This window comes from Pelmatolapia mariae, linkage group LG12 (genome assembly GCF_036321145.2).
Source record: "Pelmatolapia mariae isolate MD_Pm_ZW linkage group LG12, Pm_UMD_F_2, whole genome shotgun sequence".
NCBI lineage: Eukaryota > Metazoa > Chordata > Actinopteri > Cichliformes > Cichlidae > Pelmatolapia > Pelmatolapia mariae.
The window spans coordinates 7,849,384-7,868,944 of NC_086237.1; the positions used below are offsets into that span (position 1 = coordinate 7,849,384).

General features: G+C 39.9%; 2 protein-coding genes across 2 annotated transcripts in view; both read left to right on the forward strand.

Moving 5' to 3' along the window:
• Nucleotides 1-351: 351 nt before the first annotated feature.
• Nucleotides 352-9,930, forward strand: dhfr (dihydrofolate reductase). Its single transcript, XM_063489964.1, has 6 exons — nucleotides 352-482; nucleotides 972-1,021; nucleotides 4,865-4,970; nucleotides 5,170-5,293; nucleotides 5,535-5,650; nucleotides 9,529-9,930. Exons 1-6 carry the CDS (start codon nucleotides 388-390, stop codon nucleotides 9,608-9,610), a joined length of 573 nt encoding a protein of 190 aa, XP_063346034.1. The 5' UTR covers nucleotides 352-387; the 3' UTR covers nucleotides 9,611-9,930.
• Nucleotides 9,931-16,876: 6,946 nt separating this feature from the next.
• si:ch211-158d24.2 (multiple epidermal growth factor-like domains protein 9) overlaps nucleotides 16,877-19,561 on the forward strand; it is a 39,793-nt gene continuing 37,108 nt past the window's right edge. Inside the window, exon 1 of the mRNA XM_063490275.1 lies at nucleotides 16,877-17,564. Within this exon, the coding sequence (XP_063346345.1) occupies nucleotides 17,018-17,564 (547 nt within the window). The 5' untranslated portion in view covers nucleotides 16,877-17,017. The remainder of the gene's footprint in view (nucleotides 17,565-19,561) is intronic.

A 19,561-nucleotide genomic window follows, 5' to 3' on the forward strand; every position in this document is an offset into this window, starting at 1 on the left:
AAGTTCTCAAACAAGAACCCGCACTTCTCCCCTTTCAGGAAAGAAATAGATCTCTGACTAGAATTTGTTCCTCTCACAACAAGAAAGCTTTAAAAACCAAACATATTTGTAATATTTTTAATCTATTTATTTAATTATTCAGCGTCACAGCATCTCTCGCCTTTGTCCCCCTTTTAACCTGTATTTCTATCCTATTTGTATAATTATACATACTGTTCCACTGTATTACAATTTTGCAATACAATAATACATTGTGTTCTCCGTGTATTATGCTTGCTGATGTTAAAAAAGGTTTCTGTTGAAATAAAGTTGGAGAAAAAAAAGAGAAGCAGTCGTCGTCATTTCCGGCGTTTCTGTGGCGGGAGTGTGCAGTGTCGGTCCACGGTAATGATGTCCCGCGTTTTGAACGCTATTGTGGCCGTGTGCCCTGACCGGGGCATCGGCAACAAGGGAAACCTGCCATGGCACCCCATTAGGCTCAGGTCAGTCCCGCCGGCCGATGTTTCTGTGTCTCTTATGTCGAGTATCTGTGCTTGTATTGATTAATCGACAGGATTTCTGAAATGAATCGTTTTGTATGGCACTGTACATCGGCTGTGCTACATTTTTAATCACTGTACATATCTTACATATGTACATATCTTCAGACAATCACTACGCTTTGGCTAGATCTTTGGTGAAGAAAACATTTTTAATATCTTATCTGGGTAATGGACATGTACAAGTGACTTTGGCAAAACCTGACAGTAGCTTCCACACTGACAGAAATGTTGTTTCTGGCTCAAAGTAACTTAATATCATTCATGAGAAATAAGTCTGAGATGTGTTTGACGGATTAAAGGCCAACAGTTCATTCACAACAGTTTAAATATGGGACATTTGTTGGTACAAGCTAAGTCTAACCTAAGGTCAAGCGAGCTGATGTAGCGACGTTAAAATGTACATCTGTTAACATACATGCTCTTTTACAGTAAGGAATTCGCACATTTCCGAAAGATGACAGCAACTCCGTCAGTGAAAGGTAACTCATCTCCACCTTGTCTTTGCTTAGTCACAGGTCAAAGTTCTCTGAGTGACATAACTTAAACATGAACATAAAGCAACAAGTGTGCTGCTTGTATCGAAGGGCCAGGGTTGAATAGAATAGAATAGAATAATTCTTTAATTGTCCCACAAGGGGAAATTTGGTTGTAACAGCAGCAAGAAAAACACATATACAAACAAACAGGACGCAGAACAGAGACATACACAATTTTTTACATATTTACATCAAGGACAATAGTCACCAAAAACACAGGTGACAAAAGTACACACAGTTATCACTTATTCATTAGGACAGATATGTGTGTTTGGGGTGGGGCGGGGGGACTTTGGTAAAAAAAAGTTTCAAAAGTTGTACAGGTGCTGCTGACGTTCCTGGGCCTGGAGGAAATTACTTTCCCTGTACCTGTGTCACTTTGCTCTCAGGTACAAGACGTTTCCGTCATTTCATCCTTGGCTTTCCCAAAGTCCTCCTCCAGATTGTCATCTGATGCTGCTTGGCTACAATCTTTCCTGACACCAACTTACAGTGTCCTATCTCTTTAAGACTGCACCTTACTCCACCCTTACCCTGTCCCTCCCTCTTCTTGAGGTACATGTCTACCACAGCTATTTCAATCTTTTTTTTTTTTTTCTTTGCAAAATCCACCAAGATTCATCCTTCTGGATTTCTCTGCTTAACATCATACTAACCCAACACCTACTAGTTACCTCTGTTATTTTACCGACATGTTGGTGAAAGAACACAACTTGGTGTTGGTGCTCTCTATGGTAGAGTATCACTCCCTGCTCCCGTTACTATGAATGATGGTGTTTTTGTGTAACTTATGTTACAATCGTCTATAATTTTAATAAAAAGCTAATAAAATGCACACACGCCAAAGCACACAATTTGATTCACCCACTAATTATATTTGCAGTATTCATTCAGTGCGTCTTTCAGGATTCGCTGGCTTAGTTTAGCTCGTAGCCAGATCTCTAGCAACATGGCCTCTCCACCCGTCCCTCCTGCACTTTCCTGCTCAGTGTGTCAGATGTTTAGTTACTCCTCTGCCTCCTTTAGTAATAATGATACTTGTACCTGTAGTCAGTGCGACCGAAGCCACCCTCATGTGTTGAGGAGCAAACTCTGGTTGTTGGCGATACTGTTTTGAGACGTAAAAATAATAAACGTGATAACCTCAAATTACAGAAACAAAACTGTCTAGATAGTGACTATAAAAACGATTGACCAAGTTACAAGTATTGCAGCTCATTTATTTAACTTTTTCTTTGGTGTGTGGGGTGACATAAATGGTGTGCCCATCAAAAGTCCCACTCCTGCCTGCATGGATTCTGAGCAGGGCTGAGGATTCGGCTCCCACATACCGATGGACAATTAATAACTGACTTATGAAATTATTCGTGGGACAGATATAATTGTGTCAGACAAAAATGGGCCAGATGTGGCCCGCAAGCCATACATTTGCCACTCCTGTTCTGGATCTTGTATCTGGCACATATGGCATAGAAACTGAACACTTAAGAGTATTTCCTGACTGTTTTTCTACTTTTGTCTAATCCTTTCCTATTAACATTTAAATGAATGGATTACACAGCACATCAGAATAGAATAATCTATGGGATAATCGATAATTACTTGATTACTAAAATAGCTGATAGCTGCAGCCCTACAGCTACCTGAATGCTACTCCGTTTTTGTTGTCAATAATTTTCCTTGAGAATTCCTTAATCATTAATATGCAAATTGTCATGACCATTGATCAAAAACTGATGAATGGCCTTGAGTACCATTCACAGAGAGTTGGGGAATAGGTGCAATCATAGCATTGTAAGATGTTGAAAGTATGATTTACAATCTTTCTTTCAACATCTTACAATGCTATGATTGCACCTCATGGTTTATTTCACTCACTGCTCAATGACAAAGTTTACGTCACTGGGATTCAAGCAGATTTGTGGAAAGTGGGGTTTTTTTCTCCCCTCCACAGAATCAGTGACCACGTGACATTTGACCACATAACATTCCTTTTTTTTTTTTTTTAGCAACATCCACATAAACTAAACAACATGGTAAATAATGTAATTTGCTTTACAATATCATTGTGAAACTGCATATTTTGGAGAGTAGTATATATCGAAAAGTAATTCACTGTGTATCATAACACACTCCAATTCAATAGATGTAGCTCAGGATTTTAGCACAGCTTTACCTCTGTCCAGACCCCTCATAATTATGTCATTATGTCAAACCCATATTTTGGGTTTTGTGAAAAAACAGAAGCTTGTCAGAAGTTGGTTATTATTATTAATTATTAATGGCCCGCTGGTATGTGGGAGCTGAATCTTCAGCCCTACTGAGAATCTATGCAGGCAGGGGTGGGACTTTATTTTGATGGGGCACACCATGTGGCCAGTCACATGAAAAGACAGACTGGGACCATACCATCATACCAATTCTTGATTTAACAGGGAGCCAATGAAGGGAAGCCAATATAGGAGAAATATGCTCTCTCTTTTTTAGTCCCTGTCAGTACTCTTGCTGTAGCATTTTGGATTAACTGAAGGCTTTTCCGGGAGTTTTTAGGACATCCTGATAATAATGAAATACAGTAGTCCAGCCTAGAAGTAATAAATGCATGAACTAGTTTTTCAGCATCACTCTGAGACAGGATATTTCTAATTTTAGAGATGTTGTGCAAATGGAAAAAAGCAGTCGTACATATGTGTTTAGTATGTGCATTGAAGGACATATACTGGTCAAAAAAATGGTTCCTCACAGTGTTACTGAATCTGGTGAGATACCATATTTTTAAGATTTTCACGGCCGAGTACAATAACCTCAGTTTTATCTGAATTTAGAAGTAGAAAATTAGAAAACATCCAAGTCTTTATGTCTTTAAGACATTCCTGCAGTTTAACTAATTGGTGTTGCTTCATGGATAGATAAAGTTGGGTGTCATCTGAATAGCGGTGAAAATGTATCCTATCCCTTCTGAAGATACTGCCAAAGAGAAGCATGTATAATGTAAATAGAATTGGTCCTAGCACGGAACCCTGTGGAACTCCATAGTTAACCTGTGTGTGAAGAGGACTCTCCTCCATATCTATCTTTTAGATAGATATCTATCTTTTAGATAGATATGATACAAACCACTGTTGGGCAGTACCTGTAATACGTACAGCATGCTTTAATAGAATATTATGGTCAGGGTTTTGGGTGGATAACGGGAGGAGAGAAGCTGCAGAGAGACATGTAAGACATCTCTGCTTCCTCCTCCCAACTCCGGATAATCACGTTTTGGGGGGGTTTAATAAATTTGGCCAGATTTCTAGAAATGAGAGCTGCTCCATCCAAAGTGGGATGGATGCCATGTCTCTTAACAAGTGGAGGTTGGCTCCAGAAAGTTTCCCAATTATCTATAAAGCCCACATCATTTTTTTGGACACCACTCAGACAGCCAGCAATTTAAGGAGAACATGCAGCTAAACATGTCACTCCTGGTCTGATTGAGGAGGGGACCAGAGAAAAAAGACAAAACAAAAGACTAGGCGGTCAGCTACCAGGACTTTTTCTGTAATTTTACACATTTATTTCTTACAATTTAAGTCTGAAGAGTTCTGACAAATTTCAGTTACATATTTAGCTTATTTACACAGACACAAAGTGGAGTTTCACTTGTTCGTCCCATTTAAGATCAAACTGGGCAGTATGTGGCCTGTGACGTAAAAGGAGTTTGACACCCCATGCTCTGGAGATTGCACGCTAAAACATGTGATAATAATAATTGATTGACTGAATTCAAAACTTGTCCTTGTGCAGGCAAGCAGAATGTGGTGATCATGGGCAAGAAGACGTGGTACTCTATCCCAGAGAAGAACCGACCTCTGAGCAACAGAATCAACATTGTCCTCAGCAGGAAGTGCAAGTATTTGTCACACACAGTTGGTGCCCTTTCACGGTGTCACGTTTTATCATAATGCCCAGTTTGCAGTGCATTGACTCCCTTCGTGTGTGTGTGTGTGTGTGTGTGGGGTGGGGGGGGGTTATTACTCAGTGCAGAGTTTTGCTACACAAAGTATTGCCCTGTTCTAACTGACATGCTGTAACTGGTCATTCTGGTCCAGAGTGCCCCCTGCAGGAGCACACTACTTGGCGTCAGACTTCAGCTCAGCTCTCAGGCTAATCGAAACAGAACTGGCTGATCAGGCCGATCAGGTCTGGGTTATAGGAGGCAGTTCTCTCTACAAGGTATGTTTGTATTCACTTCCACGTTTTTTAGAGTCAGAAATTGGTCATTTTGAATTAACTGAAAAAAGAGTAGGCCAGGCTAACTGATTACATATTAATAGTCAGCTGGCCTCTAAATAATTACTCCAAGTTGGTTTTTACTGTCACACTGGTGACTGCTACTATTGGTGGTTATAGTGAAGCACTTCAAGAGAAGCTGCAACTACACATCTTTCTCTTTAATTATGTTTTGATCACCCAGGAGATGATGGGGAGCACGGGAATGAGAAGACTGTTTGTCACTCAAATTCTGAAGCAGTTTGAGTGCGACACATTCTTACCTGAGATCAGTCTGGACAAATATCGTCTGCTGCCAGAGTAAGACCATCACACATGCTTGGCACTAGTTTATGCATATTTGTCACACATTTCAAATCATTAAACAGAATTTAATATCAGCTAAAATACTCCTGAGTCACACTAATTGTCGGGAATCCTCGAAGAACAGGCCGAGGAGGAGGGGGGTGTGGCAGCAATTTTCCACTCCAAAAACACCCAGATGGAGTTTATCGTATTTATAGTATTTATCGTCCACCAGGCCCTTACTCAAAGAAGTCCTACCATTAATTAATGCTTCAATTCTTTAATATGATCAACCTATCTCTATTAATTGGCTACGTACCACAGGCTGTCGAGCTGGCAGTAGCAATCACCTGACCCATCTGTCAGCTAATTATATGCCATTTGCCAACATTTGTTTTATCTCAAAAGTTCTTGAAAGAGTAGTTGTCAAACAGTCAGTCAGGTTTCAGAGCTCATCACAGCACAGAAACAGCTTTAGTGAAGGGAAAATGATCTTCTTATGGCCTCTGTCAGTTTACTTGTCTCTGTGCTTATCCTTATATTTTATTACAGTGGTTAGAGCATGCTGATAGGTAAGGTGATGCACTGCAGTTGCTTGAAACATATCTATCTAACAGTCTCCAATTTGTTTGTTTGTATTGAGTCCTCTTCACACACTTAATTACTTGTGTGTAAAGAGGATAATTTTGGAATTCTGGATTCTGTGCTAGGACCAATTCTGTTTACATTATACACGCTTCACTTATGCACTATCATTAAAAGGCATAGCAAACATTTTCACTTCTATGCAGATGATATCCAACTTTTTCAATCCATAAAGCCAGATAACACACACCAATTGATTAAACTTCAGTGATGTCTTAAAGAAATAAAGACATGGATGATCTCTAATTTACTCCTTCTAAAATCAGATAAAACTAAGGTTATTGAACTCGGCCCTGAAAATCTTTGAAATATAGTACTGAATGGGAAGTAGAGACTTCAGCTTCCAGGCCCCTCTTCTGTGGAACCAGGTCTCATTTTGGATATTTTTGCATATAGATTGGATCAGGTGACCCTGAATCCTCCTTTAGTTACGCTGCAATACGTCTAGGCTTCTGGGGGATTCCCATGATGGACTGAGTGTTTCCCTTTCACTCACTATGTGTTTATACACCACTCTGCATTTAATGATTAGTTATTATTAATCCCTGGCTCTCTTCCTCAGTGTGTCGTTGTCCTGTCTTCCTCCCCTCACCCCCAACAGGTTGCAACAGATGGCTGCCCCTCCCTGAGCCTGGTTCTGCCAGAGGTTTCTTCCTGTTAATAGGGAGTTTTTCCTTTCCACTCTTGCTAAAGTGTTTGCTCAAACGGGGTCATCTGATTGTTTTCTCTATTTTCTTTGTATTATTGTAGGGTCTTTACCTTATAATATAAAGCTTGAGGTAACTGTTGCTTGGAGTTGGCACTACCATGAGCCACTGATATTTGGAGGTTTTACTGTATTCCACCAGAATCCCATTTGTCCCATTGTGGGCCAGTGCATGAAATTCTTGTATCTTTGCAAGTTATATAATGGAGCCATGTGACTATTTTTTTTCCATGCAAGTGTCGAGAGGGAGTATCTGACACTACACAAAAAAATAATAATGCAGTGCATCATCCCAGTACAATTTTTTTTTATATGGAAAATCATTTGTTTGATCCTCTACACAGGGCATTTTGTATAGGGTCACATCAGCTGTGGCAGTTCATCTTGGAAAAACAACTATCAATCAATCAATCAATCTTTATTTATAAAGCACTTTTCATACAAAACAAACTGTAGCACAAAGTGCTTTACATGGTTAAAAGCAGCCCACCCCACCCCACCCTCCCACTCATCCCCCGCACTCTCATTAACAGAAACGGTCATGGATACACACACACACATATACACACACACACACACTTAAAGAGTAAAATTGGGCTGGGTACGCATTAGCCAAGTGAGGAAACACTATCACAGGGAGCCGTCTGCACCGGGAGCCAGTCACAGACCGCAGCCTCCAGGCTGGGCACACAGCAGGAGGGCGGCAAAGAAGCCCCCCAGCCAGGCTGAGAGGATCCACAGAGCCCCAGCAGCCACGGTCGATCACAGCCCCGGTGCAGAGAGCCCCCTCCGAGGAAACACTGGAGATATGACCTAATAAGAATATAAACAGGATAAAAAGATAAAATAAATAAGAGTGGGATACAATATAAATATAAGTATAAACAGAGTAAGAAGATAAAAAATGAATAAGAATACAATCAATAGATATTAGGTAAAACTAAATTAATAATATAAATAGAATAACAGGATAGAATAAATAAGCATAAAATAAATAAGCGTTAGTTATAAGCTAAATTAAAAAGGTGGGTCTTGAGCCTGTTTTTAAAAACATGAACGTTCTCTGCGGCCCTGAGCTCCTCCGGCAGGCTGTTCCACAGTCGAGGACCATACCACTGAAAAGCTGCCTCTCCGTGAGTATGTGTCCTGACTTTAGGGACAATCAAAAGGCCAGTACCAGAGGACCTCAGGGTCCGTGAGGGTTCATATGGTAAAAGCAGATCTGAAAGATAAGAAGGCCCAAGACCATTAAGACATTTAAAAACCAATAAAAGAACTTTAAAATCGATCCTGAAACACACGGGGAGCCAATGCAGCGATTGTAAAACCGGTGTAATGTGGGCCCGCCCTCTGGTCTTCGTCAGCACACGAGCTGCAGAGTTTTGCAAAAGTTGCAAAGGTGAAATATTCTTTTTGGGGAGACCAGAGAGCAGCGCATTACAATAATCAGTGCGACTGGTAATAAAAGCATGCATCAGCATCTCCGTGTTGGCCCGAGAGAGAATAGGGCGGACTCTGGCTATATTTTTTAGATGATAAAATCCAATTTTGGTTACATGTTTAATATGTGGGATAAAACCAAGCTCAGAGTCAAGAATAACACCCAGGTTTTTCACTTGTAGTGAAGGGCATAGTGAAAATGCCTGTAATTTAGACAGGAGTTTCTCTCTCTGAGCCTCAGGACCGATGCTTAAAACTTCAGTTTTGTCCTGGTTAAGCTGTAAAAAGTTTTCTGCCATCCAAGATTTTATATCTAGAATACAGTTAAAAAGGGCATCCATTGGTCTGGTGTCATCAGGAGACACGGAGATGTACAGCTGAGTGTCATCAGCGTAACTGTGGAAGTTCACTCCATGCCTCCTGATGACACCGCCAAGAGGGAGCATATACAAATTAAAAAGTACATTAATTTGGACATTTAAAAGTGCCATACTAAACAATCAAGTTTATTATCTAAAATTAAATCATTAATAATAAAAGACTTATTCAACAGAGAGCGGACATTTAAAAGTGCCATACTAATTGAGACTGGTGGATTTTTGACAGTAGAGTTCAATGAAGTCTGAGATTTTTGAAGAGGCCGGAGGTTATTAATGTTTTTGGAGTTACTGGATTTATGATAATTGTGTTGCTCTCTGTTTGTGATTATGACGGGTATTGTGTTGACTGTGGGAGACAGAGGTCCGAGTCCAGAGTTTTGTGTATTACTGTTAAAAGTGGAACAAATATAGGAGCTGGGACCAGGGGGACAACTAGTCAACACATTTCAACTTTATAGTCAAAATACTATTTCAAGAATTATCTCAAAATTTGTACCTCCTTCTCAAAATGATCAATAGCATTTCTTTCTTAATGTGGCTCTAATACTCCTTGGTACACACATAACAAAGTAAGGAAAATGTGTTTGGTTGATTATATAATAAAGTGTTATGTGAATGATGTTGAAATTGGGTATTTGAATGTGAAATAATGCACTTGCCTCTAAACTTTATTTGTAGATGAATCAAGATGCATTAAAGGTTAAAGATCATTTCTCCTACAGGTTTCCAGATGTACCACAAGAGCTGCAGGAGGAGAATGGGATTGAGTACCGATTTGAAGTCTATGAGAGCATCCAGGAATGAAGAGGCAACACAGAAATCAAAAAAGCTGATGTGATTTGTAAATGATCACCATTATGTAAATGCTGGACTTATTGTTTGGAACAGACGGCGGGAAAAAAAAAACAAACCTGTGTTAAGTAGTACTGGAATTGACCCACCACACTTCACAGGTGTGAGGGAAGTGATGCTGGGACCAGATCTAGTTTGATTTGAGTTTGTTCAGTTTTGTTTTCTTCAAGTAACAAATGATCTTGGAAAAGGAAGAGGCATGTAAAGGTGTATTCTCTGATCTCTTTTCTCATATAAATATGTCACAGCAAAGTAAACAAAATAAAGTGCAACCGTAGCTTTTGGAAAGTCACTTGTTTAATTTATTTATTATTTTGTCCTGTCTTTCCTTTTGCAATCAGAATTTTGATCTGAATGCACAGTGGTGATGAACACATTTTGCTTTTGCAAGAACAATTGTCAATTTTAAACAATACCTTATACATTTTTGATGACCATTTGGGGGCACAGAGATTTCGTTACCCAAGTAGCTTTTTCTAGATTGCGTTGACTGGGATTTAATTTTTCCTGTACGATGGATTTCAGTTGCTGATATTCAAGGAATTTACTGTTGCTAATTCTATAGTTATTCAAATGAAATACATCTGCCATCTTGTATAACATGTTCTAGATTTTTTTTATCCCTTTCTCATACCATGATGAAAAATTTTATTTTCTTTTGCTGATAAATATCTGGATTGTTCCAAGTGGGTGTTAGTTTACTAAGTTATTTTTAAGAATTCCCACAATCTGTCAGTGAAGCATTTATGCCTCAAGGCTTTGAAAGCAGTTTTGATGCTTAATACTGGAGCTGATGAAAGGCAGATTAGAGATCTTTACTTTTCCAGAACATGCTTGTTCTAGGTCCAGCAATCCTGAATCTCTCCCCTCAGTCCTAATGCTTCCAAAGATTCAGTCTTTCATTTACAGTCTGTGAATCCAGGCAACATTGTCTCTTCACTAATCGACTTGAGCCACCTCCTCTACATGAATGACACCAAGCTGAATGCCAAGCGTGAACGAAAAATTGATTCACTGATCTACACCATCAGTTTTATTTTATATTACCTTTTTGACAAAAGCTACAAAAGTTAAAAAATGGATGGCTACAACAGCTAAATTTGCTTCTTAAGCACTATATGTTCACTAATAAGGGTAGGATAAAGCTGTCATTGTATAAAAGGTGGCGATAGCTACCATAGAAAATTAGTTAGAGAAGCTTTGAGATGCATGTTTTCACCATCTCCATCTTAGCTTTTTCCAGCCAGCGATCAAATGTGTGAGGAAACTGAGGACACCACACACTAATTGGCCAACGGCTTGTAATTATCAACCTGGTAGCCAATGATTTATATTCATCTGTGACTCTAATGAGGACCAGAATTTTAAAAATGAGCTTAATGTTTTAATCCATATAACTTCAATCTAGTGAACAAGCCCATAAAGTCATCAAGATAGTGGTTCTTCAGGCTGGAGACCTAGAGTACTTTTGCCCCTTTTCTCATAGATTTACATACAATCAAAGTTGTCTCTGAAATCACAGGAGTCACCCTCTGCTGGCTATTAAAAGAATGTTGGTTCAAGGATTGTTAACTTGGTAAAATTTTATTGGAGTGTTAAATGGCTGCAAAGTAAAGTCTACAAGGCTTCCCACTCTGACAGCTGTCAGCTGATACAAACGACCAGGCGATCGACCTCCAGTACCTGCTGGGACAAAACTGCCCCCAGCCCTCTATTCAAGGCATTTGATGAATAAAAGGGAGGGAAAATTGAGTAGTGTGGAGTAAGGGTTCCCCATAGAGGGCCTTCTTTACCTGTACGAATGCCAGCTGGTACTGCTCCATCCACTGGACCAGATACTTGGCACCTTTTGGTCAGGTCTGACCACAAACCAGTGGTAGTAACCGGCCAGCCCCAAGACCTGCCTCACCTCTTCTTTTCTTTTTTTTAGGAATGTACTTACCAGTTACTGTACCTCCATCCATCCAATCCAAGAAAATTTGCCAGTAGCCCCTGGTTGAATAAAGAAACATGAGCAGTGTCTGCTCGGTCCAGGAGCTTGCTGACCCGGGCCATGGGATAAGCGTCAAACTGTGAGACCTTGTTCACCTTACTGATAGTCAACACGTGATGAATGACTGTATATTTGCACAATTATTTCTTCTTTGCAGCACCTTTTCAACTACCTCCTGCTGCACACCACAGCTCTCTCCTCTGGGTCCCAGCAGCAGAGCGACAAACCATGCCCTGACACAGCAACAGAGGAGAGCTGCCTCCATCCTCAAAGACCCCACACACCCCCAACACAGACTGTTCACACTTCTGCCCTCGGGACGAAGGTTTAGAAGTGTGAAATCCAGAACATCCCGACCCAACAACTCCTTCTTCCCCACTGCTATCAGACTCTTGAGCAGCTGACATATTTTAACAGTAATAACAATTTTTGCACATCAGGTCATCTTACATATCAAACCAGCATATTAAGCTCATGGCTCTTTTGCACACAAATCTATTTAATACTTCAATTTTTGTCTCTATTTATTTATACTATTTGTATTTTATCTGTTCTAGTCCTATTTGTACATATTAACAGGCATCTGTGTGTGGACAGCAGAGAAAGAATTTCATTGCACAGAGAAATTCTTTTCTTTGTACACATGACAACGCTTTGAATCTTGAATTTTTTCTTAATCATGAACTATAAACATTGATGAGGTGCATCTTTTGATTTTGCCTTTATTATAGTTTTAGCACTTTGATGTTCATATACATACTGAGAAAATATGATGATAGCAGCTAACCTTTGCCATGCCCAGCTGGACCACAGACCTTTATGGCATTGTCAAAAGGAGCAGGAAGTGAATTCTGCATGGGACAAAACTCTTCATGTCATTATTTGTGCAGCTATTAAGGATTCTTCAGCGATACTTAAAAATAACTGTTTTGGCAGGTTTTTGGTGGAGTCTAATGGAGTATAAAACTGGGGCCCATATGTAAATCTGAACCCTTCACACACATAAGTCTTTCTAACTGTTCCCTTTTCTGTTTTCAGACTATTTCTTCATGAAATGAAGGGAAATTGTTGAAATTAGAATTTACTTAATCTTTATTTTCCAATTGAGGTGAATTGTTCTGGAGCTGGTTCATTTTATCCAACTCAAACCTGTCAATTCATCTTAATACTGGGAATAATGTAAAATATAGCTCAGTTTAAGTTATACACCTTTTCTTAAGCACTGCTAAATGGTCATTTTCATCAGTAATGTTTTGAAACAACACTAATATTAAATAAGATATTAATATTAAATAGTACCTGAAGCACACTGAATTTCTTTGCATCATTTATTACACAATTTGCCCCTGAGGATACTCTTGTGAAAGCTGAACTAGGGAAGACATAATAGAAGATATAGTACAAAAACAATGCACAGTGTATTGCCAACTGCAGCCCCTGTAACAAAAGCAAAAAACAAACACACACCTGGGACATAAAATTAAAAATAAATCACAGGAACTCACAGGGAGAGAAAAAATTAGAGCTAACTTCACTCAAAGTTGGAGAAAGATGTAAGAAAAGACAGGAGAAGGAGAAGGCAGGTATAGACTGCTAGGTGAAACTTGATAAACTGCACATTTAAAGATTATATGTGATGTCATTATTTTTAATCACATATTGGATCTGTATATGATGTGTTTTGATCAAATGTGTGTTTTTATTTTGTGAAACATCTTTTGTGTTATTCAAATGTTGCATGACAATTCTCTGTATCTTTTGCAGGATAAGCAGTTTGGCTTGGACACAGTAACATATAAAAATATTTCTGGTGAACACCTTCAAAATATTGTCAAATTACATAAATTGTTACATATGGTTCTTTTTTTCGTTTCTTTGTGTGTGTGTGTGTGTGTGTGTGTGTGTGTGTGTGTGTGTGTGTGTGTGTGTGTTTTCAGTATTTGTCCTTGGTGTAACGGATAATGTGTGTTGCTCACAGTATACACATGTGCTACATTACTGTTTCTGAATATGGCCATGTGATTCCGAGCTTTTCTAACAAACTGACTTGTTATCGCCCCATGAGGCCACTAGGAGGCAACAAACACTTGGCAATCATAATCTGACTACAAGAAATCAAGGGACCATACCCTTACTTCCTGTGGTGACCTTAAAATAAACGTCTACACTTTTGTAGGCACAACCTAAACATAATATGACTCCCCAATCCTTACTCCTCACCAGCCCCAAGAAAAGAGCAACAGCACAGTACCATTTAAGATGCTAGAATCAGTTTCTTTGCTCTGGAAGTGGGCAATGCCAAAACATAAAAAAAGCTTCTGTTGAGCTTCCACAACAGAAATTTTAAAAAAGACAATTCTCTAATCTAGGCTCCCTATCAATGAACAAGAGGAAAACAAGGTAAAAAAAAAGAAAAAAAAAAAGCAAAACAAAACAAAACAAAAAAGACTCACTTCTGCTGAACTGCTGAAATGTGCTCGATATGTACAGTGGTGAAATATTCACAGTTCACTACTTAACAAAGATTATTTACAAAATCCTCTCAACAAACATATCAGGAGTAAATATAAATAAATACATATCGGGTGATATCTTTTTCAGCTGTACTATTGTGCAGTTGATGGTTGTTTTTTGAGAAGTAACACAGTGAATCCTCCTGCAGGAGCACTGCTCCAGCCCACACAGCACTGGCATCCACCTCGAGTTTAAGATGGCACATGAAATCTGGAGCAGCAAGGAGAGGAGCGCTGCAAAGGAGAGCGTTAGTATCATCAACAAATATCTTAACAAGTGTCAAGTGTGGAAAAACTACTTTTGCAAACAAATCTACAGCATATACAGTAATTGAACATTTGAATTCTTCTAATGTCTTGATGCATTCTCAATCATCCAGGTAAGTAAATCTCCAAAAGTTGATTCTGTTCATCTGGATGTAGCGTTTTCAGTGGGAGAAACGTTTCGTCACTCATCCAAGTGACTTCTTCAGTCTCAGCTGACTGCAGGTTTCCTCACTGAAGGAAACCAGCCCATTGTTCCTTCAGTGGGCTGGTTTCAGTCATTATGCAAATGTACTGTTTATAAGATTGGGGAAACCTGCAGTCAGCTGTGACTGAAGAAGTCACTTGGATGAGTAACGAAACGTTTCTCCCACTGAAAACGCTACGTCCAAATGAACAGAATCAACTTTTGGAGAATTCTTCTAACCAGTACCGGGCACTGTGAACAGCTAACAAATATGAGAAAACATCACGAATAAAGGGTTTTCTTAACTTTTTTTTTTAAAAAAAAACTTGCATGCTATAAAATCAACATGTGATGCATATGTGTAATACTGCAGATATTAACTGTATGTTTGAAGTGGCACGAAGGCTATGTCCATATTTTTAGGGAACATTTGGGTGGTTAAGGCAGTGCCTGTTATTACCGATTTAGTAGTCAATTACTAAATCAATTAGTAATCAATTATGCTGCAGAATTTTTTTCATTCTACTTTTGCAGGCACATTTTTGTTGTTTCCTTAGAAAAATTAGGAATGAAAACTGATTGTAAAATGAATAAATTGACTCATAAATAACAATCTATAAAATATAAAGCTTTGCTTTTTTATAGTGTCACAATAATTCCATTCCTGGTGGAATTCATTTCTATTTTATTTATATAAAATTGAACTAAAGTAGCTGGGTATCCTGCAGAGAGGTCTGCGGGGGCCACCCTCAGCTCAAAGGAAAACTACACCTCATTTCCTAATGCATTTACCCGTCCATCCCAGAACTGTGTTTCTTTTTCTTTCTTGTAACTCTCTCTCAGCACAGGAACCATAGGATTCACAGGAGGACACTCTGCACCCTGAGTTTTTCCAGCTTTACTCTTTTATATTTTTAATATACCAAACATCTTCTAAGTGGTCTGGTCTTTGTTAGTGGAACAAAAATGGAAATGTGTTGCTTGAATATAATTCATTTACATATTTGTTGTTGTTTTATAATAACAAGTCCTATAATTCTTATGGGTTAGTATTTTAATGCAACATTAAACCTGTCAGTGTGTTCTAGACAATTTCACCACATGCAAGATAGGTACTGCTGAAAACACAATGAAGAAAAACAGGTATGTAAAGATAATTATTTGTTTTTATAAAATTATAAAACAATACAATATTAAAACCGGACTCCTTTTGATTATTATGCAATATAAAAACACATTTAAAGCAGCAGCATGCTCTGACTATAGCTCTCCCCACATCACACCTGCTGGATAACAACACTGAAGACCTGACAAACCATCTTCTTGGTAGAAGGCTTGTTCAGCTTTCATTGTGGGTTTTTTTTTTTAAACCATGACTAGGTGATGGTTACTCTGCGTTTAAATGTTTGCTGGATTCACACGTTTTTATTAGCAAAGCCTTTTAGCACTGTCCCATTCGCTCATAGCCTTGCTGTCCCATTTTGGGTAAATGAGAAAACTAAAAACGGAAAAATGATATTACTGCTTTAGTTGTTGTACATGTACATGTAGTACATTAAGCTTGCCCGCTGTTTAACCCGTGATCTTTTACAGCCTGCGCTTTCCATGGTCAGCTTCCTGTTTGATGGTTGGCTCAAATATGCCACCATGTCACTGGTGAGGACATGGAATATGGATAATGCGGTTTCACAACCAGGGTTTAGCAAAAACGTGTTCGTTTTCACATACGTCAGGAGAGAAAATACCCATGATCCACTCGAACTTATGCCCAAGTCACCTTTATTTCACACAGAGCTTTTTATTAAGCTGTAGATTGCATTTCAGGAAGAGTAGCTCCAGGAAAATTTTAATGATGCTAGTAAATTTTATGACAGTTAATGCGTGTGGTGTTATTAAGAGCAAGGCAATAATTGGACCTTTAGGCCAGCAATTATTGGAAATTTCCATACCTAAGCGGGCGCATAATGAGGTGTAAAATGGGACAAAAATAATAAACTTACATTTGCCACATTATTTTTACAAAGTACCCTATCAATACAAAAAATGATTCCTAGCGTGGTCCACTTCATGAATGGAAACCGGTTATAATTTTCGGGGAGGCTGAGACGTTTGATAATTTACAACTTATTGTCTGCGGCGTGAAAAAGGGACTATCCAATCAACGAGCGATCGAGTGCCCCGAGGGCATTTTTCCTGGGCTCCCATTGGCTCACTGGTACGTCGATCTGAGGAACGGCTCGCGCTAGGTTGCAGCGCAGGTGAAGTGTTGACGGTGGTTCATAGGGCAACAAACAGCAGTGTACGCCGCCGCTGGGAGACATCAATGCTGGAGTACACGTCCATTCAGGGAACGGTCTGAGGAAGACCATTACTGGGGCTTACATGGAGAGCTGAGGCTGAACATGACGTTAACGTCCTTAATGATGTACATATCTCTGCTTTTACTATTTATTTTGTATGTATATAGTGGGTTTTCTGAAGCTGCGCCCCGCATCAGTACCTACGATGCGTCGTCTATCTCCGGGAAAAGCGGCTCAGCCTCCGATGCCTGGGATACCTTCCGCAACGACATGCTTCGCAGTTTACCAGAGAGCTGGTTCACTCTCTCGCCTTCAGCCGGACTCGCACCGTTGCCGACTATTGTTTCAGCCGACCCTTCCACCACCACGGCCATCTCCAAAACGCCAACCACGGACCCGAAACCCACCCCCACCAACACAATTCACGCCCCTGATGTTGGAATAATCCCATACACTAAAGAACAAACAACAACACCGTTTTCCAGGCTAACCGGCGTGCGCAAGCGGTCCGCCGACGCGCGAACATCCCTCTTCACTCCGGAGAAAATGCTGCAGACCTTGGTGTCCATGGTTTCCCAGCGCACGGCCAACGATGCCTGGGCTGCGGATAATATCGGCACATCTGTTACCTCAGTGGAGAGCAGCCAGGGTAAGTCCTGTGAAGCAGGAACCTTTGCAGATTTAACGTTTGTGTTGCGCAGTCACATCAGTAGGCTCGGATGGTGGCTCCGTGGGTTTGACGCATCCACCGAATTAACCAGATTGCAACAATGGGCAGACGCCTCAGAGTGCATAGTGTGCCCCTTTGAAAGTAAGAAAGAGCCTAGATGCTCCCCCTGCACACCTCCGTTCTAACATATGGTTTCATTTTTAATTATTATTATTTTAGGACGAGTGTGACATATATTACATTGTTGGGGTTGGGTGTGGGGGGTTTGAGGGGGTGTGTAATCCTGTTGTTGTTCACTCAGTTTCTCCAATTCACAGAGAATTCATCCAAGCCTTGATCCTGTATAGTCAGAGCAGCCATGTTTGCAGCTGACAGGGAGTACGCTGCTCATATAGCTGCTTCATCTTCTCCATTGTTGTTTGCTTGGCATATTCAGAACAAGGCCATCCAAGCAAAATGGCTAGGCAGGCCAAGCCATGAATGAGCAATGACAGTGGGGGAGTCTGCCCCCTCCTCCTCTCACACCTCACACACATCTCAGCATCCATGGTGTTGTTCTCCAGTCTGCCACAAATACCGCACAAATGTCCAAAATTCACCTTCAGCAGATGGTGTGTCTTCGTGCTTTGGCTTTTTTTTGCCCTTATCCTGTTGAAACCACATAAAAAAATTTTTTTATGTGTTCTTGTTCAACACTGTCTATTCCCTTTTTGTCTGTAAAAGCTTTATCCCCTATCTCCCCGGGCCACACTGTGTTCTGGTTGTAGCTTTATAGTGCACTACACACACCAACACGTACACACACAGTTGCACACCTCCTGAACCTAAGTGTAAAATTCAGGCTACTGTATTTGAATGATATTGGCTTCCCCACACCAGGGGGTCCAATCTAGTCATGTTTTTTTTACAGTGACCCCTTTGTTCTCCTCACTGTGTCCTACCTGACTGTCAGCATTCATCTTAGTGATGGTGGCGGATTAAGAAAGCTGGTCGTGGTGTGCTGCAGCCATAAATGGCTATTGAGAAATCTCCAGATTTGACTGGTTTGGGAGGAAAGAAGTAAAGCTTGGGTTCTGGTTGAACTCCTGGTAGATGGGCCATTAAAGATGCACAAATGTTCAGTGGAACATTGTTAAAGAACATCTTCCATTTTGACTGTTTCGAGTTTGATTTTGGCTTAACCTTATAACAGAAGTAGCGTTATGCTAAAATATACATAAGAGGCCTAATTTGAGAGGCAACATGTTTTAGTTTCTGAAAGTGGCATATATCTAAAATACAAACTAACTCTGTCGCCAAGTGGATCACCAGTGACCTGGTGGATGCTCAGAGGTTATTTCTTGGTGCTGGATCACAACTGTATTCCAGAAATGAACACAACAAGCACAATATTCCCCAGCTCTGACCTGTTATGTTATGGAAATGGAATCCCTCAAGGTGTTCATCTGTGTTGTCAGGTACCTGCATGTTAGCAGGGGATCCTGTGGGAGCTTAGAGGCCACATAAACACCCTGGAGTCTTTGTCTTGTTCCTCAAGCCAAGAGGCTGCCGCCATGGGGGTCTGCTTGGTCTGCAACAGTGTTTAGGCGAGCAGCCCTTTACAAAGTAACATCCACATCAGCATTATCCATTTCACCTGTAAGTGGTTTTACTGTTATAGTTAGCTGTGAGTGTCTATAAGTCTATAACATGGCACATAAACAAGAAAAAAATTCTATTGATACTGATTAAACGTTATCAAAAAAACATTTTTCGAGTTTATTTTTCTTTTCATAATATGTAAGTAATAAATGTGTAAGTCTGTTTGCGCCATAAGCATTCTGGTTGGACAAAATAAGCTTTTGAATTGGTTTACCTTATTTTCTGTCATATGCACACTGTCACCATGGTGGATGCTCACATTAAAAAGGCATGATTGTTCAAATAATGAGGTTAATGTACCTACAAGTAATCCCTGTCAGCTAAAAGCTCAGGCT